At 35.6% G+C, this 20188-nt stretch overlaps 1 protein-coding gene across 2 annotated transcripts in view; it reads right to left on the bottom strand.

Annotated features, from left to right (window-relative positions):
• TENM1 (teneurin transmembrane protein 1) overlaps nt 1–20188 on the bottom strand; it is a 498370-nt gene that overhangs the window by 314004 nt on the left and 164178 nt on the right. For both annotated transcript variants that reach the window (XM_063659976.1, XM_054472526.2), the window contains exon 3: nt 19002–19240. In XM_063659976.1, coding sequence (XP_063516046.1) covers nt 19002–19240 — 239 coding nt within the window. The remainder of the gene's footprint in view (nt 1–19001; nt 19241–20188) is intronic.

The raw sequence follows: 20188 nt of genomic DNA on the forward strand, positions 1-20188 counted from the left end.
AAAGAGATATATACTGAGATATTATAATAAAACTCACACAAGTTAACAACAAAAGAGAATTTTGAAAACAGCAAGAGAAAAGTGGCCTATCATATACAGGGAACCTTCAAAGGAATATAAGTGGATTTCTCGGCAGAAACTCTGCAGGCTAGGAGAGAGTGGGGTGATATATCCAAGGTATTAAAAAAGAAAACCCTACCAACTGAGAATATTATAACTGGCAAAGCTGTTCTTCAGAAATTCAGGAGAAATAAAGGCCTTTCCAGACAAACAAAAGCTAAGGGAATTCATCACCATTAGATCTGCTATTCAAGAAATGCTAAAGGGTGTTTTTCAACCTGAAAATAAAAGATGCTAACTAACAACTAAAATAAATATGAAAACATACAAAAGCATAAAATTCAGAGCTTGATTCAGCCATTCGACAATATATACATATTTTAAAACAATATATTGCTTATCCCTGATGAACATTGATGCAAAAATCCTCAATAAAATATTGGCAAACCAAATCCAGCAGCACATCAAAAAGCTTATTCACCACGATCAAGTCAGTTTCATCCCTGTGATGCAAGGCTGGTTCAATATATGCAAATCAATAAATGTAATCCATCACATAAACAGAACCAATGACAAAAACCATGTGATTATCTCAATAGATGCAGAAAAGGCCTTCAATAAAATTCAACATCTCTTCACGTTAAAAACTCTCAATAAACTAGGTATTGATGGAATATACCTCAAAATAGTAAAAGCTATTTATGACAAATCCACAGCCAATAACATACTAAATGGGCAAAAGCTGGAAGCATTCCCTTTGAAAACCAACACAAGACAAGCATGCCCTCTCTCACCACTCCTATTCAACATAGTATTGGAAGTTCTGGCAGGCAAGCAGGCAAGAGAAAGAAATAAAGGATATTTAAATAGGAAGAGAGGAAGTCAAATTGTCTGTTTGTGGACATGATCCTATATTTAGAAAACCTCATCGTCTCAGCCCCAAAACTCCTTAAGCTGATAAGCAACTTCAGCAAAGTCTCAGGATACAAAATCAATGTGCAAAAATCAGAAGCATTCCATATGAAACCAAAAAAGAGCCCATATAGCCACGACAATCCTAAGCAAAAAGAACAACGCTGCAGGCATCATGCTACCTGACTTCAAACTATACTACAAGAAACCAGCATGGTATCAAAACAGACATATAGACCAATGGAACAGAATGGAGACCTCAGAAATAAGACCACACATTTATAACCATCTGATCTTCGACAAATCTCACAAAAACAAGCAATGGGGAAAGGATTCCCTATTTAATGAATAGTACTGGGAAAACTGGCTAGCCATATACAGAAAACTGAAACTGGACCCCTTCCTTATGCTTTAAAACTTTAACTCAAGATGGATTGAAGACTTAAAAGTAAAACCCCAAACTATAAAAACCCTAAAAGAAAATTTAGGCAATACCATTTAGGACATAGGCATGGACAAAGATTTTATGATGAAATCGCCAAAAGCAATTGCAACAAAAGCTAAAATTGACAAATGGGATCTAATTAAACTATAGATCTTCTGCACAGCACAAGAAACTATCATCAGAGTGAACAGGCAACTTACAGAATGGGAGAAAATTTTTGCAATGTACCCATCTGACAAAGGTCTAATATCCAGAATTTACAAGGAACTTAAACAAATTTAAAGAAAAAAACAACCCCATCAAAAAGTGGGCAAAGGACATGAACAAACACTTCTCAAAAGAGACAAAGCAAGACACAGAAAGACAAATACTACATGATCTAGCGCACATGTGGAATCTAAAAATGTCAGACTCATAGAAGCAGAGAGTAGTGTGGTGGCTATCAAGGACTGGGGGTAGGGAAAGTAGGGAGCTGATGCTCAAAGGGTCCAAAGTTTCAGTTACACAGGATTAGTAAATTCTGGAAATCTAATGTATAGCATGCTGGCTATAGTTAATAATAATGTATACTTCAAGATTCTCCTCTCCTCCCCTCCCCTCCCCTCCCCTCCCCTCCCCTCTCCTGTCCTCTTCTCTCCTCTCCTCTCTTCTTTTCTCATAGCATGCTGGCTATAGTTAATAATAATGTATACTTCAAGATTCCTCTCCTCTCCTCTCCTCTCTCTTCTCTTTTCTCCCTTCCCTTCCCTTCCCTCCCCTCCCCTCCCCTCCCCTCCCCTCCCCTCCCCTCCCCTCCCCTCCCATTCCCTTCCTTTTCTTTTCTTTCTTTTGTCCAGGCTGACATGCCTGGGATGTCAGCTCACTGCAACCTCTGCCTCCCAGGTTCAAGCGATTCTTCTGCCTTAGCCTCCCAAGTAGCTGGGATTACAGGAGTTTTATTTTATTTTATTTTTCTTTTATTTTTTTAAAAAATAAGTACAATTTCCATTTTATTTTTCTCCAGAGAGTAGTTTTCCTTCAGTCTGTAAGGACTCAGCTCCTTACAGGGTCCTTGGTCAGGGCCATGGGGAAGAACCCACAGGTCTAAATAGGGGTAGGGGTGTTTAGTCCTTGCAGGCTTCACGAGATCAATTCCTGACTACCTTGCTGTGAATTGCACAATTCGCACAGTAATATAGCTTCACATACAGCTTGGGAAACACTGTGCGCATTGAGGGCTCACTTCAGAAATGTCCCTCACTGCTGTGGCCTCTGCTATGTTTTTAATGACAAACCTCTTAATAGCCTTATTCCTGGGCATGCATTGAGCACAGTTCTTGCAGCGAACAGGCTGCAAGGGAATGGCATGACCATTGTTCCTTCTTTCCTTTGGCATTTTGGAAGCAAGGATCCTACTTGAACATTTCTAAGAGAGTGGATCTTAAATGCTCTCATCACCAAACAATAAAAGGCAACTATGAGGGTGTTGGACATATGAATTAATTTGATTGTAGTAATCGTTTCATAGTATATACTGTATGAAAACATCACATTGCATGCCTTAAATATACACAATTTTTGTCATTTATACCTCAATATACCTCATTATACCTCAATAAATATGGAAGGAAAATGCAAACTAAGACATTGAAATACGCTTTTGCCTATCAAAATGGCTTCTTTTCTTTTTTATAAATGATGATGTCAAAAGTTTTCCAGAGTTCCGAGGAATGAACACCCTCACATACTGCTGGTAGTGTAAAGTGTTGCAAAAATGTTTGGACAAATTGGCAATATATATCCAAAGTGCTGGATTTTTTAAAAAAATATTTTTATCAAGCCATTTAATGTTTAGAAATTTATGGTAAGAAAAAGGTCTGAATAGATTTAAAACATTGATATTCGGCGTATTGTATATAATAGCAAGATTTTGAAAATTACTCAAATGTCCAACAAATGGGATCAGTTAGACAAATATACAATAGAAGATCGTGTTGCCATTAAAAATATTACAGAAAATATTTCATGATAGAGAAAAATGTTTACAAAGCAAGCAATAAAGCAGTATATAATATGAGCTCCATTTTAGAGGCTGTTTAGCGTAATAAGTGAGGGCACAGGCTCTTTTTGTGTCAGACAGATTCGAAGAGTAATGGCTCTTCTATTTATTAGCTATGTGATGTTGTACAAGCTCCTAAGCTCTCTGAGTCTCAGTTTTCCTATATGTAAAGTAGAAATAATACAATAAGCCCTCCTTATCAGTGAGGAATATGTTCCAAGACCCCTAATGAATGGATGAAACCACGGATAGTACCAAGCTCTACATATACTATGTTTTTTTTTTCCTACGTGTACATGCCTAGGATAACGTTTAATTTATAAATTAAAAAGATGAACAATAATAACAAAATAGAACAAGTATAACAACATACCATGATAAAAGCTAAGTGAATGTGGTGTCTCTCTCAAAATATCTTATTGTATGTAATATTTTCAGACCATAGTTGACCATGGGTAACTGAAATCGTACGAAGCAAAACTGTGGATAAGGCAGTACTATTGTAATAACTAATTTGGATGAGACTATGATTATGCATAAAGGGACCTACATGAGTTAAAGTAGAACACATGCCTATTTCTAGAAATTAAATGATTAATTTTTCCACATTACAAATATTAAATTCTCTTTGTTGTTGTTCAGTGTATAATCAATTACCACCATTCTTCTTTCTGACACACAAATTTGGCCAAGGGGAATCCCTTCAAGTTGGCTCCTGTGTCATTTTGACATGCCTGAACACTTCCTTGCTTTCTAGCACGAGATATCCCAGGCTTACCTTATACTTACTTTCCCTGCCACAGACCTAGGAACAGCCAATCCTTCAAGGAGATTTTGGTAGGAAATGTATTTAGAAATCAAAGTCTGGGTATAAGGTGTATTAATTACTACTGAGGTGTTATTGCTTTTAAGTCCTTTCAGAGGACAGACTAGGAATATACAAACAAATAACAAAATTTTTAGATTTTATAACCTGCTTTGTTTATGTGTGTGTGTGTGTGTGTGTGTATACACACATATATCTGGATTGCTATAGTTTGGATGTTTGACCCTCCAAATCTCAGGTTGAAATTGGATTCCAAATGTTGAAGGTGGGGCCTAATGGAAGGTGTTTGAGTAATGTGAGTGGATTCCTCATAAATGGTTTTGTGCTATCCTGGCAGTAATAAGTGAGTTCTCTTCTTGTTCTATCAGTTCTTGCAAGTGCTGGTTGTTAAAAAGAGCCTGGCACCTCCCTCTCCTCTCTCTTGCCTTGTGATCTCTGCACACACTGGCTCCCCTTCTCCTTCCATGATGAGTGGAAGGGCTTTGAGGCCCTCACCAGATGCAGATCCTGTGCTAGGCTTCTTGTGAAGCCTGTGGAACCGTGAGCCAAATAAACCTCTTTTCTTTATAAATTACCTAGCCTCAGGCATTCCTTTATAGCAACACAAACAGACTAAGACATGCATATATGCACAGTTTAAAAGCACAAGCTCATATATATATATATATATATATCCCCAATTCTAATCCAACACTTCAGAGTTCTTCTTTCTCATTCCATATTTTTATTTCCTTTTCCACACAATGAACCTTGTTCCCAGTAACATCAATATGTCTACCTGTTTGCTTATCCTTTAAGATGCACAAATCAGTATTGGAATTATTATAGCAAAACCATTACTAGAAATGAGCCTACTAAGTAAAGTTCAAATTTTGTGTTTTTGTCCTTAGAATATATTCCCCTGAGGGTATACAGTTAGAGTTATGTACTCAAAATAATGACTCTTCTTAAACTCTTAAAATTTGAGACAAAGAACAGAAAAAGAAAATGGAAAAAAAGGCAAGAGATATGAGCGCACAGGTAACAAAAAAGATCCTTAAAAATATGAAAAGATAGTCAACCTTACTTTTTCTTAAGAGAAAAACAAGAAAACTACACTAAGATGTCATTTCTAACCTGTCAAACTGACGATTCAAAAGCTTGCAGCACAGTTTGATGGCAATGTCCGTGGAGACGTAAACACGTTCATACATTGCTGGTGGGTGTACAAAATGGCTCAATCATTATCAAAAAGATTCATGAAAAGTTGCCACTTATAGTTTTTTACAACTTTCCTCTGTTTCAATAGTTATTTCTCCTCATTTCTTACTTTGTATATATTTCCCCTTTTCTCTTGATTTCAGATTATTTGTGGTCTGCCTACTTGTTAATTTTTAACACTATTTTATTTATCTTTCTATATTATTTTTGTTTCTCATGCCATTAATTTCTGCTATATCTTTCTTATTTCCTTTCTTGTGTTTTCTTTTTATTTTATTGATTTTTCAGATTTGTTTTCTTTCATTTTATTGATGTGAATTTTCATCTTATACAAGGTTTAATAGTATTTTAACATGTGGTGTGTTCATTATAATTTTTTCTTAGATATTTTAAAATTTTATGTTTTATTTCCCCTTATACACAAGAATTGTTTAAAATTAAAAAAAACTACAGATAGAAGGGCTTTTCTGGCATTTAAATATTCTTATTAATTTGTACTTTCGTTTCACCATGATCTGGTAATGATGTTTGTATTGTTTCTAACTTATGAAACTCACTGGGTTGTTACCTAATATTTGCTCAAATTTTGTGAATGTTTGATGAAACCTTGAGAAGAAGGTGTATTCTCTAATATCAGGGTGTTAAGTTCAATACATAGCCATGGGATCTATCTTGACTAAATATTCTCCCTTATAAGTGGGAGCTAAACATTGAGTACACATGTTCACAAAGAAGGGAGAAAGAGACACCGGGGCCTACTTGAGGGTGGAGAGTGGAGGAAGATGAGGATCAAAAAACTACCTATCAGGTACTATGCTTATTACCTGGGTGACAAAATAATCTGTATATCAAACTCCCTTGACACAAAATTTACTTATAGAACAAACCTGCACATGTACCCCTGAAACTAAAAGTTAAAATATTATTAAAAATTACTATTATAATACATTAAAAAGGATTTATCTTATTGATTTTGCTTTCTTACGTCTTCTTCTATATATTTACTATGTTTTTGTTCACTTGACATGTCTTGAACTGAAAGTGGTGGGTCAAAATTTCCTAATCTAGTAGGGCTTATGAGTACAGTATTCTCTGAGTTCTTTCATGTTTAAAGTATTTTTCTAGATCCTTAATAAATAAAGAATAACTGGTTTGAATAAAATCCTTGGCTCATACTCTTTCTTGAGTTATTTGAAAATTCTGGCCGGGCACGGTGGCTCATGCCTCTAATCCCAGCACTTTGGGAGTCTGAGGCGGGCGGATCACCTGAGGTCGGGAGTTCGAGATCAGCCTTACCAACATGGAGAAGCCCTGTCTCTACTAAAAATACAAAAAATTAGCCGGGCGTGGTGATGCATGCCTGTAATCCCAGTTACTCGGGATGCTGAGGCAAGAGAATCATTTGAACTCGGGAGGCGGAGGTTGCAGTGAGCCAAGATCATGCCATTGTACTCCAGCCTGGGCAACAAGAGCGAAACTCCATCTCAAGAAAAAAAAAAAAAGAAAAAAGAAAGAAAGAAAGAAAGAAAATGCTGCTCTACTCTTACCTTGTTTTGTCTGTTGTCAAGATGTCTAATGCCAATCTGATTTTCTTTCTTTCACAAATGACTCCTCCCACTACAAGGCCCAGAGATGATTATAAATAATAATTGAAGTTTAATATTTTTAGTAGCACATGACTTGTAGTTGATAGTTTTGAGTCAGTTTTTGAAGGTACTTGGAGGTAATTCCAAGGTATTAAAGGTTGTGCCCTTCAATACTTACACTCAGGCCTATTATTTCTGGAAAATTTTCTTTGATTATAGTTTTAAATATCAGTTTTATTTCATTGTTTTGTTTTTCTTCTTTGGGAACCATTAATATAATTATATGTGGTTTGTATTTATTTGACTATCTTCTACAGCAATTATTTTCTCTGATCTTTTCTTAAACTTCTTTCTTTATTTCAATTTCATTCCCTTTGCTATTCAAGTGCCTTTCATCATTGCATCTTTTTCATTTTAATATCTTTTCTCCCTTCGTCATCAGTCAGTGTAGTATTCATTTTCACGATGGGTTTATCTTTTTCTTCAATTTATTCCCTGAGTTTAGTCAACTCTCCTTTTGTACATTTCTGTTCTGAGTTTCAAACTTTATCATTTGAGCCTTTTTCGTATCTTCAAATGTTTGTTTAAGGCTTATTAGGACTGAGATGTTTTATTGCTGTTTTTTTCTGCTTTGGGGTTGGCTATTAGAAGTTTTTTTTTTTAATCAAGTGAAATGATTAATTCTTATTTTCTAGTTCCTTCTTATAGAGCTTTGTGTAGGTGTTGTCTCCCTTTTATGTTCATTCTGAAATATTTTAGTTTCCTGGACCAGTAATAGGAGTTGTATGTAAATAGGAATCAGGAGTTTGGTGACTTGTTAGATTACTAGAATTATTAGTTCTTATTAAAGTGTAGCTTTTAAAAATCAATAATGGCTTTTGGATAGGGGGTTTGGTAGATCGCTTAATTTTGTGACTCACTTTTGTTTTTGCTGTATCCTGAAATTATACCTCTTGCTTTCTTCTTTCTCTTCACCACCAAGCCTCCAAGGGACATTTCTTCCAAGTTAATGCCCCCATGCCCTCAGAGGTTGTGCCTTCCCAAGGCTACCAACTTTTACTTCTGTGAACTTTAAAGCACATTCCTTTCCATTTTCAGTAGCCATTGCTCTCATATGCCAGGTCTGAGATTGTTCAGACAGTTTTTTTAACAGGAGTAATTCTTCTTTTTAATGGGAGTAATTTGATCAAGTTTGCCATAGCTGGGCCCTAGCTCTCATGTCTTCTTTTCCATTCAGCCTCTATCTGACTCTCAGTCCTGGCATGGGCTACAGAGACAACTCTGTGTAATTTGGGTGCTTATTTCTCTACCTATGTGTAATTTGAAGTTTGTAGAATTATCTGTCTCCTATTTATGTTATTGAGTGGGTTACAGGTGGTTTTACTTGCTTCCCTTTTGCATTTGAATTTCTTTTTGAATAAGGGAATGGAGAGATTTGGATTTAAAAGGCCAATGTTACCCTATGGGAACCCAGAACTTACTGTTAATATTTATTTTTACGTTTATATAATACATATGCAGACATACATACCTGAACATTGTGCACCCAGTATCTACAACACATTCATTTGAAACACGTCTCTAATAATGGGTATGAAATATAATTTTACTGCGTGCTGTTCTTTATGTTCAGTTCCATGCATCTATGACAGAGTCATCCATGGTTAGGGCCATGATTTGTAACTGTGGATAAATCCAGATGTACTAACAGGGTGACTGTGTGGTATTCTTAGGCATGTTTTCCTGCCCTTCACATAATTTCTCCACCTGGATTTTTAAGGCTTGGAAACTCATAGTGATTATCTCACTTCTTTGGCTTAAAGTAGTGATGGCAAATATATTTCAACTTCTGAGTTGACTCTAATTGCAGAACCTAGACTTTTTTAGAATTAACACTTTGTCTCCTGATAAAGTGCAAATTATGTAATGGAGATATAATACACTTATCTTTGTTATAGCCATTTATACCTCAGTGTGAGTTATTTTATTACGTGGCTTCAGGCTTAAGATATCTACATAGAAGGAAGGCAGATAATATAAAAGAGTGAAGAGGGTAGGATGGGTATTCGATGGATTGGAGCGTTCATGGTCCTGTTTAGCCCCAGTTAATGGTTCTCATACTATTTTTGCCACACCAAAGACTGAAATAATACTTGACACATAGTAGGTACTCAATAAACGCATGGGGAAATGGGAGAATGCAGGGCCAGGGATGACAGATCTATTTTTAAAGAGAAACAAGAAATTTTATGTAAAACCTCTTGACCTAAGATTCAATTCTGAATTCAGGTTTTGTTAGGGAGTAGAAGACAGCACTAAGTTCCTGATTTGGGGAGGGAAACACAAAGGGAGATTGAGACTATGGGCTTTGGTAATGAAACAGAACAGAACTGAACTGACAGATTGAAATAGTAACTGAGCCCATGACCTCAGCCTCATTAGCAAGAACGCTACTGAGACAGTCAGTGAGTAATCCAAATATTTTTATTTCTTTCCTACCTACTCAAATCACAAAAGACATATGCACTGTAATTGCCTATAAAAATAGAACTATATTCTTTAATTTGCTATGCATGCTAACAATGAATTATGCTTCTTTTAGGCCAAAATATGTCCCTACCACTGGACTCCACAGTCTTCATTTTTTGAAAGTCTATTTAACTGTGATTGCCCATTGAACCTCTTATTTTTAAAATTGAGGGATTTTTTTTCCTTCCAGTTAATGGGTTCTACATTTAATAGTTCATTTATTCAAAAGACTAGATTGTTGCCTATCAGCAAAAAGATTTATATGATGGCTAACCCAAGTTATATAATGGCAGAATTTGTTCAGAGAAACCAAACTAAAAACATACAGAGGCAGGAAAAGAAACCAAAGATACTAATGGTTTGTTTGGGTTTTGTACAATCTTAGAACAGGCTGTGTTTTAGGCATGACAAAGAAAGGATCTATTTGTACCATCTGGCTTTCAAATACTCCCACAGTCTCCTATGTTGGTAAATCTTAAGTAGTGCTATCTCTACAACATTCTATGAGATAATATTGGAGCATGTGCTATTATAGTCTGGAGTAGCATTGAATATTTCCAGTCCTTTACATTTTCCCACTGGTATAAGAACTTTCACCTCCAAAGAGCCAAATAGTTCGACTAGGTTCAAAAGTCATCTGATTCTTCAACTACTTATGGACTGATTGAGGCTAGATTTACCACCACAATCAGACATTTAAAAAGAAAACCTTCTTGACTCTCTGCTAGGTGGTACAAAAACCAGTGAACTATTTGTTAGCTTCAGAGGATTAGGGTTCAATAGGTTTCTATGCCTGGAAGTAGCACAAGATCTTTAACAAAACCACTCCATTTCAAAAATTTCCACTTTCTTTCATAGTGCAATATACTTGTTCCTAGTTTCTTGACAGCTGGTATCTCTCTCTCTCTCTCTCTCTCTCCTTCTCCTCTCTCTCTTATGCATTGTACAACTAGTATTGGCTTAGCTGCTTGTTATGAGTAAAATCTAAAATCTTTTATCTGCTCTCTTAATTTAATATTATTTTCATTTAACTCCATAATTTTATTAGTTAATTCTGCAAAGTATTTGTGAATATGATATATATATAAGACTGCATTATTGTTATTTGCCATATTTAATATCTATGCTTAATTAAAATTAAAGTTCAAAACCAAAGGAAATGTAGATTCATAAGTGAACAAAGGGCAAAACTGAATTAAGAACATTGAATAATGGGCTATTTGATTTAATGAAACCTATGACTACCAAAGAGTGAAATCTTTGTCTGTGTAGCACAGAATGGTTGCAGTCAAAAATCACATTTCTATTCATTTTTGACCAGAGCCGCAGCTAGTTTATCTGAGAGCTCAACCACCCCCTCTGGTATTCTATGTATATATGCTAGCCTACAGTTTCCTGATCATTTGATCAGGAAAGCTCCTTTAATATGAACTAAATGAAATAGAAGCAAGAGTGCTTTTCAAAGTGCCAGATCATATATCTTTTCTTCCTGTTAAGAATTTCCCATTGTCACATCCAACCCAATAATCAAACATTTGTGAGGCCCTTCCTCAGAAACTCTTGACTAAGCAATTACCCTGGAAGTTAACTATAACACAGTACATAAGGTCTATGTTAACTAGACTGGCAACGCTTTGATGAGGCTTTGACGAGTAGAAAATTACAGTGGGCCATCTTGGATCCTCTTAATTTGCTCATTACTGTCCCATAGAGAGGAGCAGGAGCCCCAAGGAAGGTGTTCCTGAGAAGTTACACTGTAATCTGAAATTCCACGTGGGTCTTGCCTGTATGGAGGATCCAATACAAACTAGTGCTATTATTTAAATGCTATCTGTACTTTGGTGTAATTTGTTAATGGGCTTGTAAGTCTACCCAGGAAAGACTACTTTGTGGGATCATACCTAGACAAGAATCTAGCCTTCCATGAACAAATGATTTAGTCTTAGTACTTCTTTATTGCCCTTAAAAATTACTGAAGATGCCAAAGAGCTTTTGGTGACATGAGTTATATCTATATTAGAAATTAAAATGGATAATTTTAAAGTATTTATTTATTAATTTATTGAATAATATATAGATACCATTACATTTTAACATAAATGACACATTTTGTAATAAATAATTATACAGTATTTTGCAAAACCCAAAAAATTAGTGAGAATAGTGGCATTGTTTTACATTTTTGAAGATCTCTTTCATGTTTGGCTTAACGAAAAACAGGTGGACTCTCATAGCTACTTTTGCATGCAAATTCTTGTGATTTCACATGTCATGTGGTCTCTGAAAAACTACACTGTACACTCCTGAGAGAATTACAGTAAAAGAGATAAATAACACTTTTATGGTATTATGAAAATAGTTTTACTTTATAGATGCTTTGACAGGTCTTGGAATTCCTAGTGGTTGCTAGACCACACATTGAGAACCACTATTTTATCTTCACATAGAATGTTTTCTTCCAATCTTTCTAGTTGTTTCTTCATAGTCTGCTTAGCAGATTCCTTTTCCCTGGGCTTCTTGAACACCAGTATTTCCCAGAGTTCAAGTCTTCATACTCCTTTTTCCTTCCTACTCCCACGATTTCGGTGTCCTCAAAGGTAGTTACCTCCAAAGTTTCAGCACCAAATATTTAATAATGTTCTAGGTGTCTCTACCTGTATGTCCATTTTCACCCTTAAGCCTATTCCTTCCATTTTCTATCTATCTTGACTAATAGCATCACCATCTACCCAGTCCCTAAGCCAGATAACAACGTTCTCTCCTGATACATCTTATTAGTCACTAAGTCAAGTGTGTTTTATCATTTAAATATTTCTCCATTCCATCTCCTCCTTCTCCATTACCAGAAGTTTATGCTCTCACTATCACTAATCTGTATTACTATTATAGTCTTCTAATTTATCTCCATGTTTTCAATTTTACAAACCCATCGTCCTGCCTGCCAAACCCAACTTCAATACTGCCATTAGGGTGATTTTTCTAAATGTAAGTCTGAGCAAATAATTGTCTTGCCCTAATGAAAAACCACAAAAACTCTCCATTTGTTCTTGGAATAAATTTCAAGGTCCTTACCATGGCTTAAAACGCCTTCCATAATCAGCTCCTGCTTACCATCTTCATTTCCTGCCACCTTTCTGTATCTTTCCTTTTTTGCTTCCCCAGGTATTGCAATATATTTGTATTTACTAAAACATATTATGCTTTTCAACCTCTCTGTGAAGCAAATATTGCTGAACCCTAAATGGATAAGCCCCCACCCTGTAAGATGCCACCTGTTAGTGTTGACTATCATAAATCAGATATTTTGTTGGTGATACTGGCCCTCCCCACTCTGGCTGTTCTAGATAAAAATTTAGTCATATTTCTGAAGTTTAAAATGGGTTATCCTGCCATCTGTTTAAAAGCCATTGCTCTAATTTAGTTTATTCTTATTCACTTCAGAGTAAGTATAGCTTAACGACTTATGCAATGTGGCTCTAAAATATTCACATATCTATGTATGTACTATATATACAATTTGGGTGGAGAGAAACTGAGTTAAACAGGAGCTAAATTTCTTCTTTATGAAATAGAATTCAAGTTATTTACTGTGAAGTCATAGATTTCTTGAGAGATTTTTTTTGGGTCTGAGTTTGCATGATTGATTCTTCCTGTTCTAAAATGTCTTAAGCATGCAAAACTCCAAAATGACTAACCTCCTGTCCAGTGCCCCTTTATTACGCCTACCAGTAGATCTTTATCTATTTCACAGAGTCTCATTTTAATTTTCCTAGCCGGGCTAAGAAAGTACTGTATGAGAAGTACTTAGTAGAGTGATTGCCTCTCCTTGAGACAATAATCTCTTGATGCAAGACATATATTTAGTATCTACTACTTGTTCACCCAATAAATTATTTCTCTTACTCTGTGTCTTAAATACACATTCTGGAATTCTAAGAAAAAAAAATAAGTAAGGTATTTGCCTTTCACCAAGATGCCCTTAGTCTGAGCAACAGGACCTAACTCTGATTCTAGAAATTAGTTTTATTTGACATGGATTCATCATGTCATTTTAGTATGTTTAATTTGGATTGGATTTATACTTTTATTTATGGCAGGTAAGAGTGCCACTTAACATGGTGGGCATAAAACTTATGGAATATATTATACCGAAAGGTGATGTAAGAAGAGTCTATAAATCTTTTTTAAAGAAAGGTTCTGATAAATGCATGGATAGCAGATTTGTAATTAGACTAAAGTTATACCACCATTTCCCACATCCCTGCTTAGAGACATTGCTAGAAGGTTGGTAGATTCATGAATAGGAGGAAAAGTCAATGCTAATATAAAAACTGTCAGTATTATCATGATTGGGTCTATAAGAGTGAATTGGAAGAAGTAATAAGTATTAAGCATGACAGCAAAAGGATTGATAATGGTCTGTAGGATAACGTGAAATGCTTTTTAGCATTTTATGCTGAGTCATTTCTTGAATGTTATAAGCTGTAATGCATTTTAATGAAAATGTGTTTCAACCTAGATATGGCCTTCAGATAAAAATACAAAACCATTCAAAGGGTCAAAACATCATAGAAGAGGGATATTAGTTAAATAAAGGCAAAGTGACAGCTATTTCAGACCAGGCAGAAGGAAACAACAAACTCATTAGAGGATTCTTGTGAGACAGACATTCATGCTCTGAAAAATTGTTTTAGATGACTTTGGAAAGAAGGGAAACAAAAGCGGTTCATGTTAGGATGAATTATATCCTCATTATCCTTACCCCAGCTCAAACTAAATAATCTTCATAATAATTCTATTTCACTAATAATTATCATTAATCTTTATTCAGCTGTGCTAAGCAATGTCCTGAGTGTTTTACAAGCTTCAACTCATTTAATTATAAAGACAATCCTTGAAGAAAGTATTATCAACATTCCCATTTTATAGATGAGGAAACGTAGGCACAGAAAGATTAATGAAGTTGCTAGCACTATAAGTGAAAGAGTTGGGCTTTGGTAAGCATATTTATCTACATTTAGCAAATACTGTGTGAGGGAGCATTTTTATATTTAGATTTAATGGGGAAAAAACTCAATTTCTATCCTCTCTGTTAAAAAAAATCTAAGTTCTTGAATTTTCCAAAGTCAGAACATGCCACAGTCCACTTCATTTCTTCCCTGTATAGTGAGGTATTTGCACTTTCTTTTTGAAGCGGACAAAATGAACACACACCACTCCTTTCATTCTATTATTTTCAGCACTCTTTTACTCCACTGTAGTAAACCCCCAAAATAGGGCAATTTGGGCCAGTGCAAAGAGGCAAAAAAGCACTTGAATCTATGTTATTGAATTTTGCTGCAGAAAGCAACATGAAGTAGGCCCTTTGCCCTCTTGAATAGTTTCATCTCTAACCTTTGGATCAGAGAACTGGGTACAAAACTCTATCTCTTCTAGTTCTATATTGTTAATATCCATTGTGGTCAGCTTTCTACATGTAGGCTATATAGTATGTCATGACAAGATTTATGGACTGAAATTATTTCATCTGCACAGTTGGAATACTACCTGTATCCCCTGAAGGTGGTATGGACTGCTACTAATCTCATGGCAAAGGAAAAGGATCATCCATGTCATTAACTAATGATAATGGGTACGAGAGCCAGAAACCTCTACTCTTCAGCTCATTCAATGTAACAGCACACTTGACCCCAGGCACAATGTATTCATGTGAGTTTCTATGCATGTGAGATTCTGTAGCCTCTTATACAATCTGCTGACTGTGAAGAAACTTGATCAAAACATCAAAGATTGCCAGAGAAGTTGTGTTTGTGCCCTTCACAACCACTGATGAAGTACTTTAACCTCGCCTTCTCTTGACACCTTGCATATGGTCATCTGTCTTCCTGACTACTACTTCACATGGCTTATTTGTAAATTCAAGCAAATGTGCTTCTGACTGGCACTGATACATCACTGATGCCAAAATATCAGAGAAGATGAAGCATAAGGACATACTTTTTGATTCAGATGGAAAATATTACAGATTTATGAGAAAGTGATGACAATAGCCATTCCATGGTATCTTCATATAATCAGTATTTTTCCATGCCTCTCTTCACCAACTTTTTTGAACTCAAAACTTATTCAAAGGAATGTTTTTTTTCCCTAATCCAAAAGGTATAGTAGGTAGGTGTGGAGATAGGACTGGTTGGCTGAACAACCCAGCTCTGGCTTTTCACGTGCTGGATTTCCACTGCTTTCCAACGACCACTTACAGAGCTATAATACACAGAATGACTATTGATGTCCCATTGATATCGATGTGATTTCCCCTAGTGGATTGAGGGCAGCACAGCATACAGCCATTAGTATCTAAAGGTTACGTATAATGGATAATAGAGGAAAATGAAATAGCAGAAAGGAATTTGCACGGGAAACAGAAGCAGCAAGCAGTTTCAGTGAAAGATTTTACTTGGGTTATACAGCAACTGCAAATGGGGATTGAAAAAAATGATGACTTACAGACTCAGCAATAGTCGAGAATGAAATGGTTTCATATTTTGAAATACAATACTTTTTTATTTCAACCACAGAAAGCCATTTAAAAATCATCTTGTATATTACAGCTCTTATGTGCCATCTTTCACCTGAATGCCTATTTATGAATTTTTACTCTATCCTTCTGAGGTGGTCACCAATATGGCACAGATGGGATAAATCAAGAGAGATTTTTACTGACTTATCCAGTCACATTATGTCCAGTTCATGACAGAACCAGGAACAAAGTTCCAGTGTTTGCCATAAACATCTTCTCATATTGAACCCACTCAAGTTACTATGCCAGCATTTAGCCTGATATTTCTGCATCTAAAAAATCTCCCAGTAAATGATTTCAACAAATATTGCTCACCAATCAACCAATCTTAGTGGCACTCACCATGGGAATAGATGACCTGGTATATCTAATTGAATTTGTAATTTAATAAGAAAAAATATCTGGTGGATTTATTCAGTAGACTGAGAAGTAAACAAGTTATAAAGTTTACTTCAGTGCCAGAAGAGCAGCAAGGCCTAGCACTCAAGAGTCAGTCTGCTCTGGCTTGAAGCTCAGCATCCTTATTTCTTAGCAAGGCACCCTCTTAATCTCAAAAGTGGCCTCTATGTGGCCTCTTAACTTTGTTGAGCCTCAGTTTCCCCATTTATAAAATACATATGTATTGATACCTATCCTTAAGGATTGTTGTGAGAATTAAATGAGCTAATACAAGTAAAGAGCTTAGCATAATTCATTTTTTTCCAACAAACTTTTACTGAAAGGGCTTACATGTGCCAGGCACTGTTCTTGGTGCTGAGATACAGCCATGAACAAAATTGTTAATTCTTTGAACTAGTGAATTTTAATCATGAATAATGATTATGATGGTAACAATGGTAATATTAATGATAATATTTAACATTTATAGGCTACTTACTATATTTCAGGCACTACTCCATGTGCTTTACTTATATTAACTCATTTAATTCTTATAACAATCCTATGCTATAGGTACGATTTTAAGCCTATTTTACAGATGAGGAAGTGGAGACCTGAAAAGGTTAAGTAACTTGCCCAAGGAAACATGCCTAATAAGTGGCAGAGGTCTGGAAAATCTGTGTTAATAACTATTGAACTATACTGTCTTACTTCCATGCCAAATTGATATGCCATTGTTTATTCTATTAAAAAAGACAGTCCTTGAAATAACTGAAATGTTCCACTTTTGCTGATGAAATGAATAAATATACAACAGAATCAAACAAGTTTCAGAATATGTAACAAAATTTTGATATGGGAGTGGCCATAATAATAAATTTAAATAGAAAATTAGTATTAAACATGGTATAAACCTCAATAAAGAGCTTGCTATTATTTGAGTTTGTTTATACCAAGGGTTAGGGCTTGTATCTAAAACATCTCTCTATATAGTAAAAGTTAATAGAAAATAACCCATATAAAAGTTTATCTCATAATTGAGCAAGACCATTTTAAAGGGACTCTAATGTATTTAAACTTTTTATATTATTCCTTGTTTTCAATCATATATGAAAATCATGTTTGAGTTGTAGAACTTTCTCATCCTTCGCCTCCATCCCTTCAGCAGTATTTCTCATTACAGGTAACTACAAACCAAATAAACACACATGTTGGGTTATCCTGAAATGTCTGAGATAAAAGACACAGTATTGATATTATAGGGTAATATAATCCATGTTAAATAGAAGCATTGTTCAAATATATTCAGCTTGTGTGATGAAAATATAAAAGAGAGAATCATGAACATCAGCACAGGCTATAATCCTATACTGTTTACATCATCAGTGACCTCCCTACAAAATATAGCCGTTTATTTACTTACCATCCACTGGTCTATGATGCCCACACAAACTCATTATGTGAACTTTTGGATTATTCTCATTTTAGATAAATGGGAATCAACCAAATGTACTTTATTACTTATAAGAAAGTCTAAGTTTCTTTTTATCTGCCACTCAAAATCGTATTCATTGTCTCTTAGTGGGTAAATCTGCTTCAAATAGGTAACTGGGGTAAACCTGAAAATAATTTACTAGGGATATACTTGGATAGACTTTGTTTTCTACAATGACATTCTATTCATTCTAGGAATAGTGCTGCCACAAAATACACACATTTCTTAAGTCAGTTTACATTTTAGACTGCAGAACCACTCAAGAAAGTAAATTAATATTCAGTCACAATAAAATGCCATCCAGAAAAATCAATACAATTTGCTACCAAATGAGGGTGACTTTAATCAGGGTGACTCAAGAACAGCAACATTTTTCCTAAAAGTGGAAAGAGCACCTTATAACTGCTCTCTGCTTTACTTTTCAAGACATAGTAACCACACAATTTTGCAGTCATTTACCTAGTGAAATAAGAATACATTTTTTGGTCACAGTGTAAAAATCTGAATTCTTGGGAAGAAATTATGTACTGAATTTTCTGATAGCTTCCAAATAACTGGAGCTTTAATGAAATTGCTACCTGAAAATTCCGTAGCAATATTATTGTTTAACTGTAATTTAAGAAGCTATTGTAGATTGGTACTTATGACTTCTAATGGGAAAACCATAACAACCTTTTAATTGAAGGGAAAATGGTTAACTACAGTAATTGCGATCAATAAGACTGTGTTAGTAATATAAATATTTCTTCTCAAAGAGCATTCCTTACTCTCCTCAGCAGTATTTAAGGTTAGGAAGTAAAAAAAAAAAAAAAAAAGAAGAAAATCAATTTGTTATAATACTAAGCTTAGGTCCAAATTTGCACATGCCATAATCGAGAGAAAAACCCCATTCCCACCACAAGCAAAACAAGACTTTGATTAAGAACAAAACTGAGGCATGACAAAAAGGACTTACCAATCACATAGGCTAGTAACAAGGCCAAAGTCACTGTGATTGCAGTGGCGCTCAATGCTGTGCACTTCCAGTTGCAGCACCTGTAAGGTTTGTTAAAGGTAAAGGCAGGTCGGGAAAAGGTGCTTCGAGGAAGAGGCCTGGGAGGGGGCGAGTACACGGTATTGGATGTCAGAGGGTAGTTCTGACTGGCTGCACTGAAGATCGCAGAGGAACCAGATCCATGTTTGAACAGGAAATGCCTGTGAAAAGGAAACACAAGTTTGGGCTATAAAAACCAAAGCCAGTTGCTACAAAAACACAAACTCCATTAATTTCAAACAATCATGCTGTAGCCGAGCTCAAGAGAACTGGATGGAGCTCAGCAACATTTTCATATATCTAAGAGATAATTCTAAATTTTCCTTGTTGTTCTCTCTCTTTTCTTTGTCTTTTTTTTTTTCTTTTTTCATCTAGACCTTTAAGAAACAGGCCTTGTGTTCCCCGATTTGCTGGCTAGTGAGTGCTAACATTCCACATTTGGTGTTACACACTACACCCTTCCCTTTCATTAAATATTATCATCAAGAGTTGATTCAAAAACAGAGATGCATCATTAGGCATTTTGATCATTAGAATGGCCTAGACACCAGTGTTTGAGATTATCCTCACTACCAAACTTTAGAGACTAGCTTCACAGTCATATTTTCATTCAACATTTTATTATAAAAATTATCAAATATACAGCCAAGTTGAAAGAATGTTATAACATTACTCACTAACTAGATTCCAGTTAGTATTTGACTGAATTCACTTTGTCACATACTTATTCATTTCTCCATTCTTCTCTCCATCCGTCAGTTTTTAGTTTTTTGTTTTGTTTTGTTACTGTTTTTGTTTGTTTGTTTGGTTTTGTTTTGAGATGGAATCTCGCTCTGTCACCAGGATGGAGTGCAATGGCGTGATCTCGGCTCACTGCAACCTCCATCTCCCAGGTTCAAGCAATTCTCCTGCCTCAGCCTCCTGAATAGCTGGGACTACAGTGCGCGCCACCATGCCCAGCTACTTTTTGTATTTTTGGTAGAGATGGGGTTTCACCATGTTGGCCAGGATGGTCTCCATCTCTTGACCTAGTGATCCGCCCGCCTAGCCTCCCGAAGTGCTGGGATTACAGGCGTGAGCAGCTGCGCCCGGCCAGTTTTTAGTTTTTA

Source organism: Pongo pygmaeus, chromosome X, assembly GCF_028885625.2.
Source record: "Pongo pygmaeus isolate AG05252 chromosome X, NHGRI_mPonPyg2-v2.0_pri, whole genome shotgun sequence".
Classification (NCBI taxonomy): Eukaryota; Metazoa; Chordata; class Mammalia; order Primates; family Hominidae; genus Pongo; species Pongo pygmaeus.